The sequence below is a fragment of the Leptopilina heterotoma genome, unplaced genomic scaffold (genome assembly GCF_015476425.1).
Source record: "Leptopilina heterotoma isolate Lh14 unplaced genomic scaffold, ASM1547642v1 Lhet_384, whole genome shotgun sequence".
NCBI lineage: Eukaryota > Metazoa > Arthropoda > Insecta > Hymenoptera > Figitidae > Leptopilina > Leptopilina heterotoma.
Genome location: NW_025111057.1, coordinates 364317 through 386065, shown reverse-complemented (window position 1 = coordinate 386065; position 21749 = coordinate 364317). Strand labels below are relative to the sequence as shown.

At 29.5% G+C, this 21749-nt stretch overlaps 2 protein-coding genes across 3 annotated transcripts in view; one reads left to right on the top strand and one right to left on the bottom strand.

Annotated features, from left to right (window-relative positions):
- LOC122505982 (ribokinase-like) overlaps window positions 1-21749 on the bottom strand; it is a 182393-nt gene that overhangs the window by 119716 nt on the left and 40928 nt on the right. For both annotated transcript variants that reach the window (XM_043617911.1, XM_043617912.1), the window contains exon 3: window positions 19466-19592. In XM_043617911.1, coding sequence (XP_043473846.1) covers window positions 19466-19592 — 127 coding nt within the window. The remainder of the gene's footprint in view (window positions 1-19465; window positions 19593-21749) is intronic.
- LOC122505983 lies at window positions 7513-9128 on the top strand. Its single transcript, XM_043617913.1, has 2 exons — window positions 7513-8359; window positions 8972-9128. The coding sequence occupies exon 1, from the start codon at window positions 7685-7687 to the stop codon at window positions 8306-8308; it is 624 nt and encodes a 207-aa protein (XP_043473848.1). The 5' UTR covers window positions 7513-7684; the 3' UTR covers window positions 8309-8359; window positions 8972-9128.

Below are 21749 nucleotides of genomic sequence, written 5' to 3'. Positions count from 1 at the left end.
TTATCAAATTCACTTGAAACTTGTTACTCGGGGGTTTTTGGGGTCGCTGATTACGAATATGATGTCAGTTTTCAAAAATTCAGAATGGCGGATCCAATATGGCGGCCGAATTTCTAAAAAATTATCAAATTCACTTGAAACTTGTTACTCAGGGGTTTTTGGGGTCGCTGATTACGAATATGAAGTCAGTTTTTAAAAATTCAAAATGGCGGATCTAATATGGCGGACGAAATTCTAAAATATTATCAAATTCACTTGAAACTTGTTACTCGGGGGTTTTTGGGGTCGCTGATTACGAATATGATGTCAGTTTTTAAAAATTCAAAATGGCGGATCCAACATGGCGGCTATTTTTGTAAAATTTATCGGATTTGCGTAAAACCTGTTGTCCTGTAAGACAGAATCGCATTATCACTTGGAGATAAGTCAACTTCACTCTCATCATCACTGCCGTCTTCAGATTCAACATCTGAACTCATTGAATCTGGTAAAAGTACTAGATCAATATGCGTGTCACTCTCAAAGAGCTCAGTTGACTCAGATTGTACAACTTTAGATGATGAGGTTGCATTAGAACGCCTTTTTTTAGATGTCATTTTCAATTACTTGAAATTAATAGTAAAATGATATAGAATAAATAAGGATTCAAATAACAATTAAAAATACTCACCAAAAAAATGGAATACCCGATGTGCTTACCAATGAGAATGGAACTCAATTCAAAAAAACAAGTTATCCAGGAAATGCCAAAGAAAGTATAATTCAATAAAAGAACAAACAATCCAGTTATGGAAGAACTGATATTTGGTGGATGTTGTAAAAAAGTTAAAAATAAATATAATAAAATGATGCTGAATAATAGTCAATCCAATGCAGCTGTATGAGAAACCATGTCTTTCTGCTGTTGTTAATAAAGTAAGAAACAACATGTGACCGTCTGAGAACAGGGACATTATGAACAAACTCAAATTTTTTTAAGTGAAAATATTTTATTTGTTTAAAAAATTAAATTTTTTTACTACATGCATTTTAAGGACATTAAAGTGTAAGACCCCGTCAAAATAAAAAAATCGATTTTTTGGCCATAAGGTCCCTTTTCTCAGAAGGGGTCACATATACTTTCTAAAGGAAATGCAATTCAATGTTATTGTAAAACAACTGACTGCAAAGACTAACTAATAGACAATTCATTCAGCTAAATGAATGAAGTAAGAAATTATCCACCATTTTGAATTTTTAAAATCTGACTTCATATTCATTTTCAGCGACCCCAAAAAACCCCCGAGCAACAGGTTTTACGCAAATCCGATAAATTTTACAAAAATAGCCGTTATATTGGATGCGCCATTTTGAATTTTTGAAAACTGACATCATATTCGTAATCAGCGACCCCAAAAACCCCCGAGTAACAAGTTTCAAGTGAATTTGATAATATTTTAGAATTTCGTCCGCCATATTGGATCCGCCATTTTGAATTTTTAAAAACTGACTTCATATTCGTAATCAGCGACCCCAAAAACCCCCGAGTAACAAGTTTCAAGTGAATTTGATAATTTTTTAGAAATTCGGCCGCCATATTGGATCCGCCATTTTGAATTTTTAAAAACTGACTTCATATTCGTAATCAGCGACCCCAAAAACCCCCGAGTAACAAGTTTCAAGTGAATTTGATAATTTTTTAGAAATTCGGCCGCCATATTGGATCCGCCATTTTGAATTTTTGAAAACTGACATCATATTCGTAATCAGCGACCCCAAAAACCCCCGAGTAACAAGTTTCAAGTGAATTTGATAATTTTTTAGAATTTCGTCCGCCATATTGGATCCGCCATTTTGAATTTTTGAAAACTGACATCATATTCGTAATCAGCGACCCAAAAAACATTCAGATATTATTTGTCTTGAAGATAAAAGAAGAATTAAAAAAAAGTCCACAGGGTGTCAATTTTGGGAAAAAAATTCTTTTGTCGCCATTTTGGATCCGCCATCTTGAAATTTTTAATTGTATGGTCCACAACTTTGATGCTAGGATATTGTGGACGCGATATTTTATGATAAAGAATTTTTCTGGTTACTGCTAACATGAAGAAAAAAATCATTTTTGAATCAAAAATGTCAAAAATTTGGATTTTTTTCCAAAAAAATGGCCATAACTTTTAGGAATTTTTGTTTTTTGCAATTTTGATGACAGATTCTGAAAGAGCGATAAAAAATACGTCAGAAAATGTTATTCCGAAAATTTTCTACATGTCTAATAACCAAAATAATTAACGTTGAAAATGATTCAAAAAAAGTGTCCGTCCCGGCGTTAAAGGGTTAATCGGACTAATTCTGGATTCACTGGTTATACACAAACCGTATTGATTTCAGATTTATCCGGACTAATTCAGAGTGACAAAAACCTGACCATAAGCAGACTGTTTCGGATTAGCTTCGGATTCACTGGTTACACCAACCGGATTACTTGTGCATTTACTAGTTGCATATGATCTGACTAACTTCGGACTAAACCGGACTAATTACGGATTCAATAGATATAAAAAAAACTGTATTGATTTTAAACTTAATTTAGGGTGAAAAAACTCTACAATAAATCGTACTGTTGCGGACAAATTGTTTCAATATTAAAATTAACACTGATGTGTTAGTTTCTTGTCATTTCTTTTCGTGGCACTTGATAAATTCTATTATGAATTTGAACTCCCATGCGAGCGTGGTATAGTAGTTAGTGTATTCGATTTCGGTGCGATATAATGTTAGATAGGTGTAGATTCGAATCCCCAAGCGTTAGAAATTTTAAGTTAATGTAAATAAAATTGCGATAGGTAAATCAAAAAATATGTTGAATGTATACAATAAAGTAATAATAATTAATATGTGTAACTTGTATAATTATTTTTTTATTAATATTTACTAAATCGTCCGGACTAATTTTGGACTGTTTCGGATTAATTCCGGATTCACTAGTTAAAATTAACTGACTAATTTCGGACTTCATCGGACCAACTTCGGATTCACTAGTTGTTCACAAACCGTATAGAGTTCGGATTTATCCGGATTAATTTCGGGTGACAAAAACCTGACCATAAACCGCACTGTTTCGGACACGGATTAGTCCGAAATCTGTCCGTTTTTTTAACCAGGGAGATTTTCAAAATTTATTACAGTCCGACAATCACCACGAGCAAATTAATCATTTCTTAAGCAATCAGGGTATCGAATGTCGATTCATTCCCCCACTTTCGCCTCATTTTGGAGGCTTGTGGAAATCTACAGTCAAGGTGTTCAAACACCATTTTAAAAGGGTGAAATGATCGTGATTTTTAATTGCCAAAAGAATAGCTCGTTAAATTTAGCAAATTAGTCTTTAAATCTTTATCAAAACAGTATTTAAGTTAAGGACTGTTATCTACTATGATTTAGAGTAAGGTGTAGTCATTAATAAGGCATTAATTAAACCTTCGTAAGAAAGTATATTTTAGTAACATACAAAAAAATAACAAAATATGATAAACAAAATAAATTTAGATTAACAATATAAATCGTAGAAATACTAATAGGGTCAAAATAAGTGAAACCGGCCACTTGAAAAATTTTTATCTCCAATTTTCAAGTTATCTATGATTTTTAGTAGATATATGAGTACACTTTTTCCCCCTAAAATATTTTTCAAAAAAAAATTTTATTTTTGAAGTAATTAGGTATTGAAGTTTTAGGTCATTTTATTTTCATGTTATTATTACTTTGAAACAAATAAAGATAATTAGGTAATCTTTTTTAAAATTAAAGCTTAAAGTCTATACTTTAAAGATGAAATAAAGCGATTGCTAAAAAATGAAAATTTATAATTGTTATTAACAATTCTTTTAAACAATTGCAAATTGAAGAATGTTCTCAATGTTTTTGAAAGATTAAATTACGATATATTGATGGGCAAAACTATAAGGATTCATTTAAAAAAAAGAAAAATGAGTAACCTCCAATATTATAGAAATTGTGTAGATTTTTCTGCCAAAATGCAGGCCAAAATCGATTTTTAATCTTAAAAATCCGCTTGAAAGCGTGAAGTTTCTAACAAAACAAAAGAAGATCTTATTTATTCGTTTGCAATTTTATCTTTTTCCAGGAACTTAAGTCAATTTTTGCTTGCATTTTGTCAGCAAAATTTACATAATTTCTATAATATTGGAAGTTACTCATTTTTCTTTTTTTTAAATGAATCCTTATAGTTTTGCGCATCAATATATCGTAATTTAATCTTTCAAAAACATTGAGAACATTCTTCAATTTGCAATGGTTTAAAAGAATTGTTAATAACAATTATAAATTTTCATTTTTTAGCAATCGCTTTATTTCATCTTTAAAGTATAGACTTTAAGCTTTAATTTAAAAAAAAAATTACTTAATTATTTTTATTTGTTTCAAAGTAATAATAAAATGAAAATAAAATGACCTAAAACTTCAATACCTAATTACTTCAAAAATAAAATTTTTTTTTGAAAAATATTTTAGGGGGAAAAAGTGTACTCATATATCTACTAAAAATCATAGATAACTTGAAAATTGGAGATAAAAATTTTTCAAGTGGCCGGTTTCACTTATTTTGACCCTACACGGAGAAAAAGGAATAGTTGACACATCCAGATACATGGATATCACAGCCATATTATATTGAAAAATACGGGATATCCATAGTTAAGGTTGCTGCATCCATATTCTATGGCTGGCTGTATATTGTTGGAGCAGCAAAAGATCTATGGTTGGGTGATCCATAGTAATGGAAATGGGAAACAAAAAAATTAGAATCACTCAATTAATTAAATTCAATGTCACTTGAGATATTTTATACACATTTTTGTTAATTAATACACACCACTTATTGAATAACCGCATATTTACGAAATAAATTATTAACCGATGGGGGAGACACGAACCCTAGACCTAACGCATACTAAACACTAACGCTATCCACTACACTATACACACAACTACAATATCTGAGCATATAATATTCCTTATATACTATACACATATTTCATGAAAATGAATTTACATAAAAACTAATAGAGGGTCAAAATAAGTGAAACCGGCCACTTGAAAAATTTTTATCTCCAATTTTCAAGTTATCTATGATTTTTAGTAGATATATGAGTACACTTTTTCCCCCTAAAATATTTTTCAAAAAAAAATTTTATTTTTGAAGTAATTAGGTATTGAAGTTTTAGGTCATTTTATTTTCATTTTATTATTACTTTGAAACAAATAAAGATAATAAAGTAATTTTTTTTAAATTAAAGCTTAAAGTCTATACTTTAAAGATGAAATAAAGCGATTGCTAAAAAATGAAAATTTATAATTGTTATTAACAATTCTTTTAAACAATTGCAAATTGAAGAATGTTCTCAATGTTTTTGAAAGATTAAATTACGATATATTGATGCGCAAAACTATAAGGATTCATTTAAAAAAAAGAAAAATGAGTAACTTCCAATATTATAGAAATTATGTAAATTTTGCTGACAAAATGCAAGCAAAAATTGACTCAAGTTCCTGGAAAAAGATAAAATTGCAAACGAATAAATAAGATCTTCTTTTGTTTTGTTAGAAACTTCACGCTTTCAAGCGGATTTTTAAGATTAAAAATCGATTTTGGCCTGCATTTTGGCAGAAAAATCTACACAATTTCTATAATATTGGAGGTTACTCATTTTTCTTTTTTTTAAATGAATCCTTATAGTTTTGCGCATCAATATATCGTAATTTAATCTTTCAAAAACATTGAGAACATTCTTCAATTTGCAATTGTTTAAAAGAATTGTTAATAACAATTATAAATTTTCATTTTTTAGCAATCGCTTTATTTCATCTTTAAAGTATAGACTTTAAGCTTTAATTTTAAAAAAGATTACCTAATTATCTTTATTTGTTTCAAAGTAATAATAACATGAAAATAAAATGACCTAAAACTTCAATACCTAATTACTTCAAAAATAAAATTTTTTTTTGAAAAATATTTTAGGGGGAAAAAGTGTACTCATATATCTACTAAAAATCATAGATAACTTGAAAATTAGAGATAAAAATTTTTCAAGTGGCCGGTTTCACTTATTTTGACCCATATATATTACTATTATTTCAAATTTGTAATGTTATTATGTAATTTTAAATTATTAAAGAAAAGAAAATTTCTATGAGTTGGAACTTCATTAGTCAGTCATCTTAATTTTTAAAATACATAATTTTTTCTTTTATAATATTTTTGATTTTCATCTTAATTTAAAAAATACATCGTTTTTTCTTTTATAAATTTATTATTTTTGTTTAATACAGATTCTCTGAATCCTCGTTTCATAATGACAATGAAGATGAAGTCATATTGCCTGAGAACATAAGCAGTGATGGCTCTTCGTTATTTGATGATGATTATCAAATGTTTTTACCAAGCAGTGATTCTGAATTCGATGAGGTCTTAAGCGAAAATATAAATCTCTTTGAAGATATTAATTTACCAACAGTTAATGATAATGCAGAAAGTAAATTTAAAATTAACTTACATAGATGGGCATTACTTTTTCACATTACTCTCACCGCTCTAACAGCATTACTGCTTCTTTTAAAGCCAATTGTTCCTTTTTCATTACCCGCAGATGCAAGAATCTTCATGGGTACTTTAAGAAATGTTCAAATTTCTAAAATGGGGGATGCAGAGTATCATTATTTTGGCATTGAAAGAGCCGCAAAAGCCATTATTCAGGAGTATGAAGAGAAAGGTCAAGAGATAAAGGAACTAAAACTATTGTTTAATTTTGATGGGTTACCAATCTACAAATCCAGCAGAAAAGGAAGTCTATTTCTGATATTATATTCTGAAATTAATTCTGAAAAAGTATATCCAGTAGCAGCTTTCTTTGGTAATGAAAAACCCAAAGACAGTAATGTGTTTTTCAAAGAATTTGTTAAAGAGTTGTCTCACTTAATTATACATAAATTAAAAGACAAATCTGTTAGTGTTGTTTGCGAAGCTATAATATGTGATGCTCCGGCGAAATCATTTGCCTTTAATTTAAAGGGACACACAGGTTACGACAGTTGTCCAAAATGCGAAATAGGAGGAGTATATGCAACTACAAAAGTTAGAGGAAAGGCTAAGAATCGAAAGAGGGGTGCTGTTTGCTTTCCAGGTACAGGACCGTTCAAAATGAAGACTGATAATGGATTTATTCAAAACCTATATGAAGATTTTGATTCAGGAAAGGAAACTATTTTAAAGAACATACCGCAATTGGGATGCATAACATCAGTTCCTTTAGATTATATGCACCTTCTGCTACTTGGAGTCACGAAAAAATTAATTCGATTATGGACAAGTGGTCCTCCATCCGTGAAGGAAGATTCTAAAGTAATAGACAAAATTACAAAAAAATTACTTATCGTGAGAAATAGCACACCTTCGGAATTTGCAAGAAAACCTCGATCAATAAACGAATACACCAATTGGAAAGCAACTGAATTTCGAACCTTCTTGTTGTACACGGGACCAGTTGTATTAAAAAATATTTTTCTTGATGATGACAGGTACGAAAATTTTTTATTATTGCACACTGCAATTTCAATTTTAGTCGACGAGAAAAGGCTTCAGTCGTTGGTGAATATTGATAACTGTCAGGAATTATTAATAAAATTTATGAGGGGTTTCGAACGAATTTATGGCAAAAGGTATATTTCACACAATGTGCACAATACTTTACACATTTGTGATGATGTAAAAAGATATGGGCCATTAGATAGATTCAGCGCTTTTAGGTTTGAGAATTATATGACGAGCATCAAACGGATGATTAGAAAAGGTGATAAACCTTTACAACAAATCGCTCTTCGGTATTCGGAAAGAGAAAAACTTGAAGAAAAGTTACCCGTTAAAGAAAATTATATTCTCTTACAGAAACACAACAATGGACCATTATCGAGAGACTGTGGTATTGTCATTGAACAATATAAAATGGTAAAGCACAAGAACTTTACAATTAATTGTGAAAAAATTAAAGATAGTTGTGTTCTATTAGATGACCGAACTTTTGCTTTGGTAAAAAATATAATTCGCACAAATGAACGCATTAGCTTAATAATAAATAAAATCGATATCATCAACAGTTTATATGACGAGCCCGACAGTAAGGAGATTGATATTTGCATTGGTAATGCTTCCAGAGATCTGTCTACAATTTCTTTAAATAGTGTTTCACGTAAAGCTTGGAGAATCCCAAGTACATCAGGATCAATCTTGTTGCCTTTGCATCATTCTCATTAATATATCAAAAGAAGTTGGACAAAAGCAACGACAAAGTGGATTTTGTAGGATGTAAGTACAATTATATCATCAAAACTCCTTTTACTATCCATAAAATTAAAGACTATGAAGAAAAAACGCTATATATGTATAACCTATAAATTTTTATTGTAAATAAAATAATTACTTTAAAGTAGTTTGAAACAAAACAGTTTATATGTTTAAAATTATTTTACATCTTTTTGTATTATTTTCTTCATTTATTACTTTACTTCTCGTAAACTTTTTTCACTTAAAATAATGTATTTTTAAGCAGATTTTTCATAAATATTTAGTTTTAAAAATATTATTTTTTTTCGAGAATAAGAATAAAAAATATATTATTTGTGAATGACACAACACATCTAAGTGATAATAAAACTTTTTTGTGAAACCTATATTTTTATAACTTCTCCAGTTTGCTTTGAGAAAAGGAATTTCTACATAAAACCTCTTTTTAAAATAACCTAATTTATTAACAAAAAGTAATTTATAAAAAATAGTTCAATTTTAACAACAAAATTATGCATTTAAATAATTTCCAAATTACAAAAAAAATAGTATTTTATTTTTTTAATTTATAAAAAGAAACACTATTGTTGTACATTTATGGAAAAATATTTTATTTCATTTTCTGCTATGTAGGTGAATTACAAATCAAGAGACTACTAAATGCATATTCAGTGGATCACGAGACTTATTTTTGTACTTAAGAATTAAATCAAAAACTATGGACTATTGATTCATAGAATGACTGAAACTATTGTGACAAGTATATAAAAATATCTTTTCTTTCATTGAAAGAATTTTAAAGCACAAAATAATTTTATTTTTCGTAAATAAAATTTAAAATAAGGTTCTTTAAAATATATAAATACTTTTATTTGTAAGAAAAATTAAAGACTTGTTATTTTTAGTTTATAAACTCAACTTTTGTCATAATAAAAGTGTCTATTTCATCATTTATAATATCTTTATACATCAGGGGTCACTTATGAAACATGTAAGTTAAAAAACTAAAAATTCTAAAACTAGTTTTAAAAACTAAAATTAAAATTCGAATATCAGTTAATTTTAAAATTAATTAGAATTTTTAATAATAATTTCATAAACTATATGTAAACAATTTAATTAAATAAATAAATCCTTTTTATATAACATAATTTTCTCATATTCATAGAAAGAATATTAACTTTTTCTAATAATCTCAAAAAAATGTTAATTCAGATTTTGTCTACAGCTTTAAAAAATGCAAACGGTAAAAACTAGTATCAAATTTAATCTTAATTCTTGCAGTAAGCTTATTGAGTTACCTTGCAGCAAGCTTGCATACGACCTTGCAGCAAGCTTTTCGAGTCACCTTGCAACAAGCTTGCATATGACCTTGCAGCAAGCTTATCGAGTCATCTTTCAGCAAGCTTGCATTACAACCTTGTGACAGGCTTATCGAGTCACCTTGCAGCAAGCTTACATTACAAACTTGTGACAGACTTGCAGTGCAAGCTTGCAACAATAGGACATTTTAGTACTTGCCACGAACTTGACACAAGCTTGCCGCGCAAGCTTGCACATCTTGCATGGCAAGTTTGTTGCAAGTTCGTGGCAAGCATATGTGCTGATTGGGGTACTACAAAAGCCCTAAGTTTAGGCACGATTGGAGAAAAATGTTTTCCCACCTTGATCACTTAACATGAAATCGCTCATATACTAACAGAGAAAAAATCCCCACACGTTGGGAGTTAAACGCACGAACCTGACATTCGTAAACCGATAACCTAACCACTTAACCACGCTAGCTCGGTACGATGCATTGCATGATACTTTAGGCTATTCTCGTCATGATAAGTCATATTAACTATTCCATTAAAAAATTTCTCAAAATAATAAAACTGAAGTCAGTAACATTCTCGTTGAAACTTCAGTTTCATTCAACAAAATATGATTTTAACAGAAGTTATCAAATCTGTGAACGGTTTTAAATATTTAACTTGAAAAATATATTGTAACGAAAATTTTAATTGAGTTAATTAACTAAAGCTTAAATCTCAAAGCTCATGAAACTTTAAATAAATCTTTAATGTCAGCAGTTTTTCAATGTTGGGCGCAAAAGTTAACTGAAAATTGCATGAAGTAAAATTTTTTTTTAATTTAAATGAATTTTTTCTCTAAAGGAGGAAGTTTGAAAAAAATTTTAAAAAGTTTTTAAAAACTTAAAAAATTAAAGAAAATTGTAAACATTCATGCAATTTTTAGTCAACTTATGCGCCCAACATTGAAAAACTGCAGACCTTTAAAGATTTATTTTAACTTTCATGAGCTAAGGAATATGCAGAATGAATCAGTAACTTATATTTTACTAATCGAATCAGTAACTAATTACTAATTGATAATAGCAATTAGTAGAATTCTACTGATAACACAGCCACACAAAAAAAAAGTTCTGATCTGGGGGTCTCACTATGTAGACTTTATGGTTTTTGGGTCGCTGAATCCGAATCCGAGGTCCATTTAACCCCATCAGATCAGGATTTTGACATAACCTCAAAAACCCAATATGGCGGACACATTTTTGAAAAGTTCATTGGATTCGCTTGAAATTCGTTACTCAGGGGTTTTTGGGGTCGCTGATTACGAATTTGAAGTCTGATTTCAAAAATTCAAAATGGCGGATCCACTATGGCGGACACGTTTTTGAAAAATTCATCGGATTCGCTTGAAATTCGTTACTCTGGGGTTTTTGGGGTCGCTGATTACGAATCTGATGTCGGTTTTTCAAAATTCAAAATGGCGGATCCAATATGGCTGACACAGACAGGGCTCTGGCACAGAGGATTGGCTCTAAGCCAATACGGATTTGTGAAAAACCGTATTGGGACGTTTGACTCAATCTTTTTTTCGTCCAGCGAATACGGTCCTCTTTTAATATTAAAATTAAGATCATATGAACAGAGTACACATCATAAATTAAAAGCACAATTGTCCTGGTATATAAAAATGATGATTTCGAAACGAAACAGTGAAAAATTATTAAAAACCCAAGCATCAAGTAAGCTTATCTTGACATCACTGTAATATTATATTGGAGATTCGTCATATTACACTGTAATATTGCAGTGATCTTACTGGGATATCAAAATGTCCGCCTGGAGGTAATATTACGTTGTTATATTAAGAGAATATTACCTGGTAATATTAAGGTAATATTACACTGTAATTTTAACGTAATATTAAGGTAATATTCAGATAAAATTAGAATAATTTTATAATTTAGAAAAAAACATTTCACAAAACTGGATTCGAACCCTGAGCCATGTGCATAGTAATCATAAGTCTTACCACTGAGCGAAACTTACTTGAAGTGTATTAAGATTCTCGACGGTATATAATCTTTGTAAGTTTCTTTAAAGTTCTTCATATTTCATCAAAAATCTTAATACACTATAAGTAAGTTTGGCTCAGTGGTAAGACTCTTGATAACTGTGCACAAGATTTAGGGTTCAAGTCCAGCTTTGTGAAATTTTTTTTCTAAATTATAAAATTATTCTAATTTTATCTGAATATTACCATAACATTACGTTAATATTACCAAGTAATATTACTTTAATATTCCTATGTAATATTACCTTAATATTACCATGTAATATTCTCTTAATATAACAACGTAATATTACCTCCAGGCGGACATTTTGATATCTCAGTAAGATCACTGTAATATTACAGTGTAATATGACGGATCTCCAATGTAATATTACAGTGATGTCAAGCTAAGCTTACGTGCTGCTTGGGACGTGGTAAAAGTAAAATTTGATAGATGCGACTGCATTTAACATAATATGAATCAATGAAAAACATAATGTTTAAATGAATTAATGGGAATCTACTGTACCGACTTCACTGATTCTTATGGTAAATGTAGTGGCTCTGTGGTCTTAATTTTGTGACGAGCGACTGCCATCTCGCTCGACTGTCGATATATCGATTAATGATAATCAACGCGGAAAATTTAAATAGTTTATTAATTTAAATTTAAGTTTTTAACGATTTTTCACACGGCTTTAGATAAATATGTTTCACTAGAATAACACTGTGACTAATTTTTCAGTATGAAATTTCAACCTCATATGGACTATGTCTCAATATTTCTAAGAATTCACATAAATTAAGTACAATAACAAGAAAGAAAATATTCTTTAATTTTCCTTATTTCCAAGCGTAAAAATCTAAACTCTCGAACAATTAACAGGAAAATAGAAAAAATAGAAAGAGAATTCAAATAATATTTACAATTTTGAACGAGCCTGAGAAACGTCGATCTTATAGCGAATTCGTTTATCTGCACCGGAGCACTCTCGGAGTGCTCCAGAGCAGGAGTAGCATGTTCGGTTTGACAAATGTGCTCTAGTGCAGATCGTTTGGAGTATTCGCTTTAGCAGCACTGCTCCGGCGCAGATCGTTTCGAGTATTCGTTTTGGCAGCACTGCTCCGGCGCAGATCGTTATTTGTGTTCGAATTAAGAAGTGTGCACTCTCAAGGATCGAAAGGTGCAACAAAATTTGCTCCCACAATTTTGTTAGTGCAGTTTAAAAAAATGTCAAGAGAAGCGGCAAATTTAAAAATTTCACTTCTAACAGATTTAATTGACACCTCTAGCGATAGTAGTGAAAACGAATTATGTTTTTTATAATGAATTTTGTATTTAGAGAAAGATTAACATTCAATATTTTAATATTTAATAAAAACAGTAAATAATTTTTAATATTTTTAATATTTAAATAAAAATACTCATTATAAAGTAATTATTTGGTCTCAAAGAAATAACCTTTTCACTTATTTTATTATTGTTGTTAGTAGTTCAAAATGTCAAATAGTGTAAACAAAATTTATATCAGAAATATTATTCGATAATTTTGTGATTAACAATTCTGCTATATCAAAACATTGACCGAATAAAATTTTAATATTCTAATAAAAATATCAAATTTTTTGCTTTTAAAAATATTATTGATGTATACATCATAAAATATTTAATTTTAAGTAAAATAATTTTACATTTAAGAAGAAAATATATTGCATAATATAATGTATAATAATATATATAATATAATAAATATAATATTATATTACATTATATTATATAAGTTTAATTAAATTTAAACTTCGCGCCAAACGAGCAGTGTATGCTTTACACCATAGCAGTTCATGTTGTGCTCCTGCTCCAAAAACAGTCGAACTTTGCCAGTGTTCATGACGTCATAGAGTGCCTCAGAGTAGAGCACAGGTTTTTGAGAGCAGAGTAAACTATACTCCTACACCGAGCAAGATCGCTCTCGGAGCAGATAACCGAATTCGCTATTAGTTGAGACGTCTTTTGTAATACGAGTTAAAACCATAAATTACTTCTAAGATATTGAGATACATCCCAATGAGTAAAAGAAATAGAAAAAACTTTCGGTAATAAAACCCAACTAAGGGATACGAAATAGTATCCCTTGACGCTGGGAAACTTATAAAAAATCAACTAAAACGCACAATGAGTTAGAAACACATGTTGACCACTCGGCGGCCTGGGACCCTTACACTTGAGAAATGTCACGTAAACTTCAGCCCATTGTTAAAACATACCACCCTCTATCAAAAGAGTTTTCTTAATTATCTCCGACAAAATAATTATATATATATATATATATATATATTAGTATTGAATTGTATAGTGTGTAGTATAAAGTGGGGATGCTGGATGCATCTCGCGTAGACTGTGCATTAGGGTGGTCCAAAATACTAAAAGTCAGAATTTTTTTGCTCTCACCCTCCAGAATTGAAGTTTATAGGAAAAAAAATACCCCTGTTTTTTTTCTTCATAATAAAATAATATTAACCCGTGCCTCAAAGCCCCTCAATTTTCTTATGTATTTTAAATGAGAAAAAAAACATTTTTCGTAAATTTAATATAAAATCTAGAGAAAATTTTTTTTTTCACTCGGTTAAGGATGTTTTTCTTCTAGAGTATTTAAGGAAAAAATTCTTTTACATATTTAACAAATTTTTTATTTTCTATATTTTTTTTTATTTTTGAAAAATTCTCAAAAAAGCAAAAGACGGTAATTTATTATTTTTTATTCGTTATTATAATTTTTTCTCATTGATTGTAATACAATGGTTTTATGAATTTAATATTTGATAGATTCATAAAAGCCAATTGAATTACAATAGATGAGAAAAAATGATAATAAGTAATAAAAAATAATATATTACCGTTTTTTGAGAATTTTTCAAAACTAAAAAAAAAATAAAAAATATGTTAAATATGTAAAAGGATTTTATTCCTTAAACACTCTAGAAGAAAAGCATCCTTAACCGAGTGAAAAAAAATTTTCTCTAGATTTTATATTAAATTTACGAAAAGTGGTTTTTTTCTCATTTAAAATACATAAGAAATTTGAAAGGCTTTGAGGCACGGGTTAATATTATTTTATTACGAAGAAAAAAAACAGGGGTATTTTTTTCCTACAAACTTCAATCCTGGGGGGTGAGGGCCAGAAAATTCCGACTTTTTTCTTCTTAACGTATTTTTGGACCACCCTACTGTGCATAGACTATGGAGCATGCGCAAGAATGTTTTTCGTAGACTTAGAGCGGAGTCAGTCTCCTCAAAAAGTTCAGTCTCTAAGTTAGTTCTAATACCGATCTCGAACTGGAAGGTTGTCTCCAGAATTCGATCTTCCCCAGGCGAGAACTGACGCTGGATTCAGGCTTTACGGAACCTTCGTTGAGGCTTGGTCAACATTGATCAAGCCTCGGTGGGACGGCGGAAGCAAGGTTGCTTCTAGCCATAATGTAACACTTATTTAAGACTGACGCTCCAGTCCTTGTTGAAGATTGGCGTTCAATGTTCAATCAATGCTGCGGAACCCTAATGCAGGACTGAAACAAGGCTGCTTCCACTGTTCCCAAATTTACGCGTCTCTCGCGCTCATTCAATATAATATGGATATATGAATTGTATAAAATAATAATAATAATTATTATTATTATTATTATAGTAATGAATATTATTGATATTATTTTTATTCATGTTATATGCGTTTGTTAATTTAATGGCATTAAGTTACTATTATAATAATTATATTATTATCATATAAATAATATATTACTAACAATAAATGTCATTTGAAATAGTAATATTAAAAAAATAATTTTAGTAAAAGAAAACAATTTTTCTGTTAATCGGTACATTTTTTTCTCGATTTTTCAGCAGACTTTTTAATATTATTTACAAACATATTTACATTTTTTATTCACAACACAACACACAATTTTATTATTAGATATAACGCTTAAAACAAAGAATGGAAAATATTCGCTCGCATGTGGGATCGAACTCACGCACCCCGCCCCTAACGCATACCGGAAGTTCTAAACGCACGCATTTAAACCGCTCGGCCACAGAAGGCTGGAAGGCACCTCGCCTAATCTACTATTTCAATGCCAGCGCCGTATATTCTGTATATACGGCGCGTCACTCAATATTTGTTCAGCATGGGACACCAATGTTCGTCCCATGCTCGATTCAAGACTCGGTCAATCTTGATACAATATTCAGTTTCTTTATTACCGTGTGCACTGTACAATATTATCTATAAATATTTATAAATTATTTAATATTCAAATATTTTTTATGATAATTTTATAAGTTAAATTATATATATTTTTTTTCTTGTACAGTGTCAAATTATTATTTTCAAAGATTAAGAGTTTCGTTTATCTGAAAAATTATTAGTGAAAAAAATGTTCATTAGGTAGTGATAAATATTTATGCTTAGTAATTTTACACTAGGATTGACTGTTTAGTAAATATTATCAAAAAACTATTTTTTGGCAAACACGCGCAGCTAAACACAAATAACCTTGAAACTCCAGCATTACCAACTCAACACATACGTTAAACTCTTAAGTTGGCAATGCTAAAGTCTCAAGGTTATTTGTGTTTAATCACACGCGTTTGACAAAAAATAGTTTTTTGATAATACATATTTACTAAACAGTTAATCCTAGTGTAAAACTACTAAGCATAAATATTTATTACTACCTAATGAACATTTTTTTCACTAATAATTTTTCAGATAAATGAAACTCTTAAACTTTGAAAATAATAATTTGACACTGTACAAGAAAAAAATAATAATGTATAATTTAACTTTATTTATATAAATCTTATATAATTAATAATAATAATAATTATTATTATTATAATAATAGAAAAAATAATATTTAATATTTATTTTTAATTTAATATTTTTTTATAATAATAATAATAATAATAATTATTATTATTAATAAATTAATAATTAATATAAATATTATACACTAAATAAATATTAATATTTATTTACCAATTGATATCTTAATAATAATAATTAATAATAATTTTTAAATAGTATACAAAATTATCATAAAAAATATTTTAATATTAATTAATTTATAAATATTTATATTTAATATTTTTAAGTGCACACGTCAATAAATAAACTGTCAAGATTGATTCAGGCTTGAATTAAGATCAGATGTTCGAGCTTCACTCACGAAGATTGACCGAGTCTTGAATCGAGCATGGAACGAACATTGGTGTCCAATGCTGAATCAACATTGAGTGACAGTGGTATAAAGACTGCTTCAACACTGGGTTACTCAGGCTGGGCGTTCAAGGCTCAATAAATCTTCAATCCATCGTCAGCATTGGTCTTTCGCGCCTGGGTCTGTATACTTTCTCTTTTTTAATAATAAATTCTTTGGGTTTTAATCTCGAAAAGATTGGATTAATAATTAATTAATATTATTAATTATTAATTGATCCCTTCGCTTTCGAGAGGATTTTCCCTCCGTTTAATGGAAATTATAGTTGTTTTATTTTGAATATTTCCCGGTCCTCTTTAGAGGTTTACATCGAAAGAAATTCGACCAACCGCTTTATACTAGAGGAGTTTGCGCAATATGTGCTAACTTCGCTCGTAACAATTTCAATGCTAAAAAAGGATCGTATTCGGTGGACAAAAAAAGATTGAGTCAAACGTCCCAATACGGTTTTTACACAAATCCGCGTATTGGCTCAGAGCTACTGACAATTCCTAACGGAATATTTTTTTATCCTTCTTTGGATCCTACCATGAAGTAAGACTAAGGAGTATCATCTCCGGGAGTGGGGGTAACACTGAAAATTTCTGAAAGTTCGAGACTGCACGCCAGATGCATGAATTGGGGATTCGAGTGTGACATGCGCATAACTCATTTTCTGTGCAGGCAGATTTGAAATAAATGATAGTCTCTTTTGAAAGTTACTCTCAGTAATTTTTAAAAATATTTATATCAACAAAGAATTTTAATTTCTAATTCCCAAATATATATTTATAAATAATTTTTTTATTCACATTATAAACTTTTCTTTATACTTATTTTTTCTTACTATATACTCTTTTTTTCTTAATTGCTATTTCTTGCGATGGTAAACATGGTTGAGCCCTAGGTTTTTCTATTCTTTCATTACAATTTGAGACGGTCAGTTTCGCTAATTTTCTACTCTCTTGAGTCTTTAATTTTTCTATATTATCATTTCCTGGTCATAAAAAACAACTTTGAAAATAAATTATTATTCCATAGATATTGAGATTTAAAAAATAATTCAAATTTTAAATCCTTTAAAATAGAATAATTTTTAAGAATTGCTGCTGAAACTTATTAAAAATTATTTTTAAAATTTCAATTCAATTATTTTCTAGAAATTGTAACTAAAATATTTCTAAAATCTACTTGTTAACAAGACAATTTCATAAAATTTTGAATAATTTGAAAGTTTTTCAATTAAATATTATATATTTAAAAATATAATTAATTTGAAAAAATGTGAATAAAAATATTTCAAAAAACTAACTTATTCAGAATTTCTAATTAAAATCTTTTACAATTCAACTTTTCTAAAACTTCAATTTGAAACTTTTTAAAATTCAATTTATACCTATTAATATTAGTAATATTAATTTAACATTTCTATTTTATGAGTCTATTGACCTATTTTTGAACCTAATTCGATAAAAAATTTCGAAATTACTGGTATTTTAAATACCAAAAATTGTAAAAAATGCCATTTTCTCAACTTTTTTGTTTGAAAATTTTTGTTTAACTAAAACAATCACTTTTACAATATTTATAAAAAGTTATTCATATATTTCTATTATTTTTATTCCTATGAGGAAGTAAAGTGTTCATGAAATGAGCACCAAAATTTTAAAAAAATATACAACTTAGCAGCGGTTTTTTATTATTTGTAGACTTGCAAAATTTCAGAAAGCACTTTCATTTTTCTGTAATTTACTATAAAACTGTATACACTTGTCACAAGATACAAACAAACTGATAGGAACAACATTGTACTTAAGACGCTCTCACAGCTCTGCATGCATGCCAATGCATGCATAGTTGTCATGGTAACACATGAGAGTAAGTAAGTCAGAAAATTCAAATTTCATGTTTTTTCTCTCTTACTCTCATGCTGGCAGTAGAGCTGTGCGAGCGCCTTTAAATGTAAACAAATTTTTTTCAAACAGATAATTTTTCAAATTTGCGACTACTGCGCATGTCACACTCGAATCCCAAATACTTGCCTGTACCGTGCTGCCTCGAACTATTGGAAACTTTTAGTTCCACCTGAACTGTACCCCCACTCCCGAAGATGATACTCCTTAGTCTTACTTCATGGATCCTACATAGCTTTCCTCACAGGATGTCAATAAAAGCAGGATCCCATGCAGGTCCCTACGAGGGAAAACTTTTGTGAAATATACAGGAACCAGCGAGGAACCCCAAAAATCAAGGTTTCCAAACGGGTTCATATGCAGGTTCCTACGCACAGGATCAGTTATGGTTCCTTTGAGGATCCTGTACGGAAATTTTAAGCTGGGATAAATGCAGCACAAAGTGGTTAATTTTCTGCAATTTTTATGCAGAAAAGTGTACTTTCGAAGTTACTACGACGAATTCATCGTAACTTTTGATTATTCCAATACGCCGCAGAATTGCTTACATTCAGAAAAAACAAATTTTTTATATATTTCACTCATTTATGAATGATTTAATTAGTTGATTCCTTACCATTTTCTGCAACAGTTATTTGAGCTGCACCAGTGTTTGTGCTTTTCTTTCTTTTTGCGTAGGTGACATCTATACCTTCAAATTTTAATTTATCAATATATTGTTGTCCTAATTCATCTGAACCTAACTGGAAAAATTACACTTGAATTAGTTAATTATTTGCAAGCAGATCATTATGATCAATATAGTTATAGAGCATAATTTGAAGCTGAGAATGGTTACATCCCACTATTATTATAGCACTATTATTTCTGAAAATATTCGATATTATTATTATAATTTTTAAATAAATTACATGTTTTTCCTGTAACTAATAAAGGAATAAATTAGATTCGCACTATTATATAAATAAAATACCGCTGCAAAGTCAAAGCTGAAATTTCTGTTTTTATTTCTTGAACACTTTGCCTATTCATGGAAATTTTTATTTTATTAATATTATGTTTTGTATTGTTGCTATACATTATTATAATTTAATACCAAAAATCACTTTTTAAAAATTCCCAATTTTCAGAATGTCAAAAACTTCTTAGGGTGCAGTCCCATATGAGCAGAATTGTAAAACCAAAAGGAGAAATTTCATGAGTGTGAGAAAAATAGTCTGCCCCCTACTGAAAATTCCCACAAGGGATCCTACATGAGATCTTACCTGGGTTCTTATACAAATACCTGTATAAAATTTCAGAGCCCACGTAGAATCCACATGGGATCCCATGTAAAAGCACATGTATATTTGGGACACGATTTGAAGCAGGAATTCATGTGGGAATTTGAGTTTGTGTATCTACATAAAAATCAACATGGATTCCTATGTGAGAATACATATAGGATTCCATAAAGGATTCCATAAAGGATTTCATATGGGTTTTCATGTTACAAATATAAGATTTCACATAGAATTTCACAAAATATTTGATATTTTATTACATTAGGGATCCATTGTGCGAATTTTCAAAGGATTACAAATTATTTAATTAAAAATTAAATAACAAATTGTATTAGCATTTCAAATCATCAGTAAGAAAAAAATTCGATAATTTGAAACACTTCTTCTGAGCTATAAACTCTCAGTTATATAGTGTTCAAAAATCATGTTAACAGGGGGATTCTGTATTATTAATAAAAAAAACCACGTGAGATCCTATGTAAGATCCCACGTGGAAAATTACATGGGAAATAACATACGATCTCACCTGGGAATTCATATAATTTTCATTCCTATGTAAAATCCTACGTAAGTTCCCATGTAATTTCCCGTATATGAAACCATATGGGATCTTACGTAAGATTTTACATATAGGAATGAAAATTATATGAATTTCCAGGTGAGATCGTATATTATTTCCCATGTAATTTTCCACGTGGGATCTTACATAGGATCTCATGTGGTTTTTTTTATTAATTATAAGGGAAGTGTTCCGGTTGTGGGCACCCTTTTGTTTTTGCCTCATAACATTTGTCCATGTGCATATTATTCAAATATATGTGTACGAATTTAAAGCTAGAGGTCTAAGGTGACTGTCAGTGAAGGAATTAAATTGATTCCTTTAAATAAAAAAGTTTTATTAGAAATTTAGTGAAATGGGAATTTTTTGACAAAAAAAATTTTGTACCCGGTTGTGGGCACCCTTGAAAAATCCGCTAAAAATGGAAAAATATTAAAGGAAACCAACACAAATAAAGAAGAAATGAAAGTTTCTTTATTTTAAGAGAATTTGCCGGGATAAAGAACAAAAATGATGACACGTTTTCACACTATGCTCATCGCTAACAAAAGCATAATGCTTGCATGTGAAGTAGCTAGTACTCATAACATAACGCACTTCTAATGCACTGAACGACTATATTCATCGCATTTAATGGAGTTTGCGGCTGTCACTTTCCTTGGCAGAAAGTTTAGACAGATGAGACAGTAGTCCTCATCATTGTCAGATGGTAGAGCCTCCTTAACATAAAGGTGCCCACAACCGGGAATGACAGTCATTTTTTAAAAAGACCAACACATTTTGTGATGCAGGATTTTGGTTAAACACGAAGGTAAATCACAAAATATAATGACAACACTGCAAAAAAAAATTAAACCCTTTTTTTCTGAACGAATCTACACCCATATGTTGCTCTTCGAAAACAATACAAAATTACTTTTTTATTTATTTAATGCAAATTTTCTTTATTATGCTCACAGCTATTACACAAATGCATATATTTGTTTCGTTATCAATACGAAAAGTCCGTATTGTCAACGAACACGACTTGCAATACTTAGTTCAGTAAAGTCTGCTTG